At 47.8% G+C, this 6,425-nt stretch overlaps 1 protein-coding gene across 1 annotated transcript in view; it reads left to right on the top strand.

The window, feature by feature from the left end:
* Positions 1-6,141: 6,141 nt before the first annotated feature.
* The window catches only part of DNAJC1 (DnaJ heat shock protein family (Hsp40) member C1), a 176,259-nt gene continuing 175,975 nt past the window's right edge, over positions 6,142-6,425 (top strand). The window contains exon 1 of the mRNA XM_026649430.1: positions 6,142-6,367. Coding sequence (XP_026505215.1) covers positions 6,209-6,367 — 159 coding nt within the window. The 5' untranslated portion in view covers positions 6,142-6,208. The remainder of the gene's footprint in view (positions 6,368-6,425) is intronic.

Genomic DNA, 6,425 nt, shown 5'->3' with positions numbered 1-6,425 from the left:
ATATCTGCCAAATATGTAAATTTGGTGAGCCATTGTAAATCCTGAAAGTATGCTGCCAAAAGAGACTTATTTTGAGACAGAAAGGCTTCAAGTTCATGTCACAGTTCATATACTCAGTTTAATACTTTGCCATGGGATAACCACCACACTTCTATGTGTAAGCATAAGTGATGGTGTTCGGACACCATTTCTTCACACGTTGTAGCAAAGATGCGAGAATTGAGTCCATTTGCTTTCACAAATTCACAATTTTAACAACTATAATAAGGACATCATTAAGCTCTGGAGACAATTTCTTGGCTGCCCAGACCTCTTGATGAATAAAGCAGCGTGTTGCCTAAGCAGTCAGTGCAACTTCCATCACTCTCGCCACTATACCTGAATGTCTGACTGTCATTGCGACTGCTCCATCAGTGCAAATTCCAATGCAGCAGTCCCACTGACATCCATGTCTTGTCACATACTCATTTAGGACCCAGAAGATTTCAGCACCTGTTGCTTTTTGTGGCAGTTCTTCACAGCAGAGTAGATCTTCGTGAAATGTGCCTTCGTAGGCATAGCGCACATAAACAATAAGAACCGCTGTATTAGAAATGTCCGTTGACTCATTTAACTGAATTGCAAACCAGCTTGATGTTCTCACCCTTTCTATCAACTGAGCTTCGATATCTTCTGCAATATCGGTGAGACCATATCACTTGACAGTGGTCACTTTTTTGGCAGTTGCCTCACCCAAGACTTCGTGACAGGCATCTATTACTGAAGGCATTATTAGTTCTTCACCAACTGTAAAGGGTGATTTGCATTCAGCTACGCATAGAGACAGCAGATATGATACTTTTAACATATCTTCATGTGATGTTATGGCAGTGTGCAGTAGTTTCTTTTGCCTCTTCACTTCATTTTGCTTCTGTTGGAAGAATTCCACTGGATTTTCTTTTAAATTTGGATGTTTGGTTTTAAGGTGTTGAATCATTTCTGAAGGTTTCATAGCATCATTGTTCAGAGTCATGCCACACACAACACAGGGAGGTTTCGGGCATTCTACATCCTCACTTGCAACAAACCCGTACTTAAAGTCAAACAAATTGTATTTTCAATTGAAGGCCGAACATTTCCTTTTCTTTTCTAACCCTTCTTCCTTATTCACGTTCAGAGTCACTCGCATCTCTATTATGTTTTTCTGAACTTTTGCTAGTTCTGAAAAATTGATCCAGAGGTATCTGCTTTGACAATGACACTGTCTGGTTTAGCTAAGTAAAAGTTTTACTAAAACTTAAATTTCTCTCGCAGCTATTTCCTTCCAAAAAATGTGCGTGAATGTGCTGTGCATATCAGCACCATGGCAATCGATGTCAACCCAGTTTGTTTGTTTGTTTATTTATTTTTAAATGTTCAGAAATAACTGAATACAGTGATGTAACATGCAAGTACAAAAAACTCTTTACATTTTAAATATTAATATGCTGTGTCTTGGAAATCTCAGGGACCAGCAAGGAGGCTGCCACGAGAAACTCTGCTCTAACTGGTTACTTTGTTCTTGTGCTATTTTGACAATACTCTAATCTAGAAGTGCTACAAATTGAAATTTGTCTGAGAAATAGCATGACAATGCATTGGGCATACCATGCAATGCAACATTACATACTAGCGATGGAAAGTGTGGGTAAGATAATTATCAAACCTTTAGTGTAGCATATGGCTAATATTCCCAGGATCACCCCCTGGACTCTATTTGTTTCCTTTTGTCCTTTAGCTCCACAGGTGATCCTGGAAAAAGGTAGTGTCTACCAAACGCTACCATTTACAGTGCCATAATAAGACACCACTGAGAGTAGGCTGTGTAGAGCTGCGCTCATCTCTCTACTTTCTTACTTGCTTTGATATTAGTGTAATCACTAATAATGTTGAAATTTTAAATAACTGGATATTGAGTTGACCTTCATTAGATATTGAGATGACTCAGGAAGTTCATATCTCTCTGGTCTATTGTTTCAAGCTCATTGCAGACCCAGCAAACATAGCTGCATCAGTTTACACTTGTTTTATGTTTTCAACATTTTCTCTGTGACCATAAGGGCTAGATAATTGGTTTTATTTTAAATGAAAACAGAGATTTAGGAGAATAAGGTGGCAGCCTGGTGTGATCGGCCCAATTCAAGCCAAGGAGGAAAAGGACTCAAAGTCTCAAGGAGAAAAAATTAAGGAAGTTGAGACAGAAGAAGAGAGAGGCAGGGAGAATGAGTTATTGTTATGGATGTGCAAACAGCAACTCCACAGTCAAGGTTGAGTTGAGTTTTGCATTTAAACCAAGGGTTTGCATATATATAGTAAATACAGCCTACCCTTCCCCAAATTCATCAATTACTCTGAGTACGAAATGAATTTTATGAGAATTTACAAGTCAATCTGTTAATTAGTTTAGAAATAAAAAATAGGTCTTTAAGAAATTTAGCCACCAGTATTGGACTTTTTTGGCCCAAGTAATCTCAGTAACAGAATAACACAGACCCTTCAAATTTTCCATGTTGTTAAAACTTACTGAAATCTTGTGCATAGGCTATTTTTGAATATATAGATTTTAGGATTAATGGTAACTTTTTCCTGTTATCCTTCATAACTGAACATTCTTTCTTCAGCTGAAGGATACCATGGTTTACTTTCGAGAATTTCACAAAGAACTGTCCTCTTTCAAAATGGCTACCATTTCCTATCATTCTCAGTAGGACTGAAGCCACAGCTGCCTTCTGTTGGTGCCATTTTGAGAAAGGTATCTCTTTCATTGTTTTCAATGGATCTAGGTGTCTCATCTCCTTCTCTCTTTTCTGAAGGCAGCTGTGGCTTCATTCCTAGTGGGAGCAGTGGGACATGGTAGCAATTTTGAAAGCAAGCAATTCTTCATGACGAAATGACCATTAATATCTTTCCAATATTTCCATACTGGCTTATTTGTTTAGTTAGGAAGGATAAACTTGTGTGTGTATATGTATGCATGTGTGCATACACACAGAAGACTGAAGCAGGGTGCAGAAGGAAGGAGAACTTGGGGTATGCTCATGTGGAGGAATGAAATATTGCCAACCAGAAGCATTCTAAAGTGAGATTGGGTTAAAAATAAATGTTGGAGTTCTTCTTATTTGCCTCCTGATTTTGGAGTCTTTAGGATTTACTTGCTTCACATTTTCAAGCTTTTGTAAACAACCCTGAGAGCTAGAAATGTTTGGTATTGTTTTGGGGTTTTTTTAAATGAAAGCTGAGATGGCATGAGAATTTCTTGCTTCCAGCAGCTGGACCTTTATGAAAAAACACCAACAAGCTCATGATAAAAATCACATGAGTTGGCAACTAAGAATGTAGGGGGTTGTAAGAAGAAGGGGGAATGTAGGAGATGCAAGAGGCAGAGGATTTGAAGAACTGGAAGGAAGGGGAAACTGTGGTGTATTCTCCAACTGTTTTGAACTGCTCTGGCAAAACAAAACATCTGTAAAAACCATTTAACTGGCATGCATGCACCGATTGTTTTGTCGTACTCCTGAGCTAAAGTACCCACAATGTACTGAGGAGCCTGGCCATAAAAGTTAAAATTAAGAAAATGGCTAATTGTTTCATATCTTTAAGTAATTAGAAATATCATATAACATTTTATTTGAGGTTCTTGTTTAGTGTTCATGTATGACATATTTAATGTAAACAAAGAAATTCCCAGGTAAAAATTGTTAAAATGGAGTTAAGATTGAGAGTACATATCAGTAATGTAGAGTAAAATACTTTACAAGGATGTTGTAATACCAAAACAAAAACTATACACCCAAGGAATTAATAGTTAAATTCAAACATTTAAAGGTAAAAATACTCCATAATTGCACTCACACAAACTTAACTCACTAGTTGTAACTTGCTAAAATCTTGTGCATAGACAACATTAAGAAATTTTTTGGGGGGGGGGGAGGAGGCAGAAGTTAATGGTAATTTTGCCACATAATTATTCATAACATGTTTCTCAGAAAATTTAACTTTGCCCTGTAGTGACACCATGCACTAGTCATATGATTGATATTTTAGTATTTGTGGTCCCAAATTAGATTTAGCTGATTTTTTAAATACTTTTAAAATATGTCTTTCTCCTCTAACCTGGTGTCACAGCAGGGCAGAGTTAAGGGTCTTTGGGTGCATTTCCATATGGAGAAAAGCACTCAACTTGACCAGTTCAAAGCTGGGAGCAAAAGAAGAGGTGGGTGTAACCCAGGGGTGAGCAAACTTTTTGGCCTGAGGGCCACATCTGGATATGGAAATTGTATGGCAGGCCATGAATGCTCATGAAATTGGGGGTTGGGGTGTGGGACGGGTTGAGGGCTCCAGCTGGGGGTGTGGGCTCTGGGGTGGGGCCAGAAATGAGGAGTTCTGGGTGCGGGAGGGGGCTCCAGGCTAGGGTAGGGGGTAGAGTGGGGGGAGGGGTGGTGAGGGCTCCAGTTTCAGGTGTGGGCTCTGGGGTGGGGCTGATGATGAAGAGTTGGGGATACAGGAGGGTCCTTTGGGCTGGGACCGAGGGATTCAGAGGGCAGGAGGGGGATCAGGGCTGGGGCAGGAGGAAGTTGGGTGCAGACTCCAGGCGGCGCTTATTTCAAAAAGCTCCCAGAAGCAGCAGCATGTCCCCGCTCCGGCTTGTAAGCGGAGGCGCGGCCTGGCAGCTCTGCGTGCTATCCTGTCCGCAGGGGCCATGGGCCGCCTGTGCCCTGCGCCACGGCTCCGCGCACTGTTGCTGCTCCTCGCGCTGTTGCCGCCGCTTGCCCGCGCCTGGGACAGCGGCGACCTGGAGCTTTTCGACCTGGTGGAGGAGGTGCCGCAAAACTTCTACGGCTTCCTGGGGCTGCCGCAGGTGAGCGACTGGCCAGGCAGCCGGCTGCCCCCTGCGCCCGTGGGGCTGCCCCCGCCGGTCCTCACCCCCCAGCTGTGCTGTCCCTGCCCCCCCCGGGTCCTCATCCCCCCAGCTGTGCTATCCCTGCCCCCCCAGGTCCTCATCCCCCCAGCTGTGCTATCCCTGCCCCCCCGGGGCCTGATCTGCCCCCCCCAGCTGTGTTGTTCCTGCCCCCCCCCCGTTCTCATCCCCCCAGCTGTGCTATCCCTGCCCCCTCGGGTCCTCATCCCCCCAGTTCCCGGCCAATGGGAGCTGCAGGGGTGGTGCTTGGGGCAGGGGCAGTGTGTGGAGCCCTCTGGCTGCCCCTATGCGTAGGAGCCGGAGGGAGAACATGCTGCTGCTTCTGAGAGCCGCACGGAGTGGGGCAAGCCCCAGACCCCGCTCCCCAGTGGGAACTCGAGGGCTGGATGCGGCACCCAGTCTGTAGTTTGCCCACCCCTGGGTGTGAGGAGGCGGAGGGGGATGACTAGGTATTCTAGCTGGGCCTGGTTTACTTTTAAAAATTAGATCGCCTTAGCTATGTTGCTCAGGGTTGTGAAAAATCACAGCAGGCTGTAGTCAAGTGGCCCTAACCCATCCCGCAGCTAGGTCTAGGTAGGTGGAGGAATTCTTCTGTCTGTAGACCTCGCCTAGCTCCCCTCTCGGGGGGGGGGGAGGGGGGGATGGATTACCTACAGCGATGGAAACCCCCCTTCCCTCCATCTAAGCAGCCTCTGTGCTGTGGCCCCACAGCTGCCCCCAGGCAGGCAGGGCCTGGGTTCCCTGCACGGGTCTCGTGCGGGCGGTGGGCGAGAGAGCGGGAAGGGGGAGGGCAGCAAAGGGGACGAGGCAGGAACTGAACCAAGGGCTGTGCTAGAGGAGGCGGAGACGCGCCGCCGCCAGTCGGGCTCCCGCCCACTCAGGCAGCGTCACCGCCGCTGTCGTGCAGGGCGCGGGGGGAGGGGGGCGCCGGACAGCTCAGAGGGGGCCCTGCTGGGGGATTCCCCCCCCTCAGCCAAGCCCCGAGGAGGCGGCAGCAGCCACGCTGGAGCGAGCCCCTTCCCCGCTCTGGAAGCTCCTTCCTCCAAGGCTTCCAGACACAGTCTCCCGCGGTTGCTAGGAGAGGTGAGGTCACAGCCGCCAGCGGCGGTGATTGGTCGGGGTGCAAGCCACGCCCCTTCCCCGTGGGCGTCGCAGCGGGAGGAGCGGAGCCTGCCTCCTCCCCCCTCACTCAGTGCGGAGCCGCCGCTGGGGCGTGAGTGACCTGAGCAGGGGCCACGTCCGCGTCTTGCCGCCGGCTGCCAGGCAGGGGCCATGGGCCGCCCGTGCCCTGCGCCGCGGCTCCGCGCGCTGCTGCTGCTCCTCGCGCTGCTGCCGCTGCTCGCCCGCGCCTGGGACAGCGGCGACCTGGAGCTTTTCGACCTGGTGGAGGAGGTGCCGCAAAACTTCTACGGCTTCCTGGGGCTGCCGCAGGTGAGCGACTGGCCAGGCAGCCGGCTGCCCCCTGCGCCCGTGGGGCTGCCCCCGCCGG

This window comes from Terrapene carolina, unplaced genomic scaffold (assembly GCF_002925995.2).
Source record: "Terrapene carolina triunguis isolate 2854851 unplaced genomic scaffold, T_m_triunguis-2.0 Scaffold84, whole genome shotgun sequence".
NCBI lineage: Eukaryota > Metazoa > Chordata > Testudines > Emydidae > Terrapene > Terrapene triunguis.
Note: the sequence above shows the minus strand (reverse complement) of the source record. Positions and strands in the feature narration are given on the sequence as shown.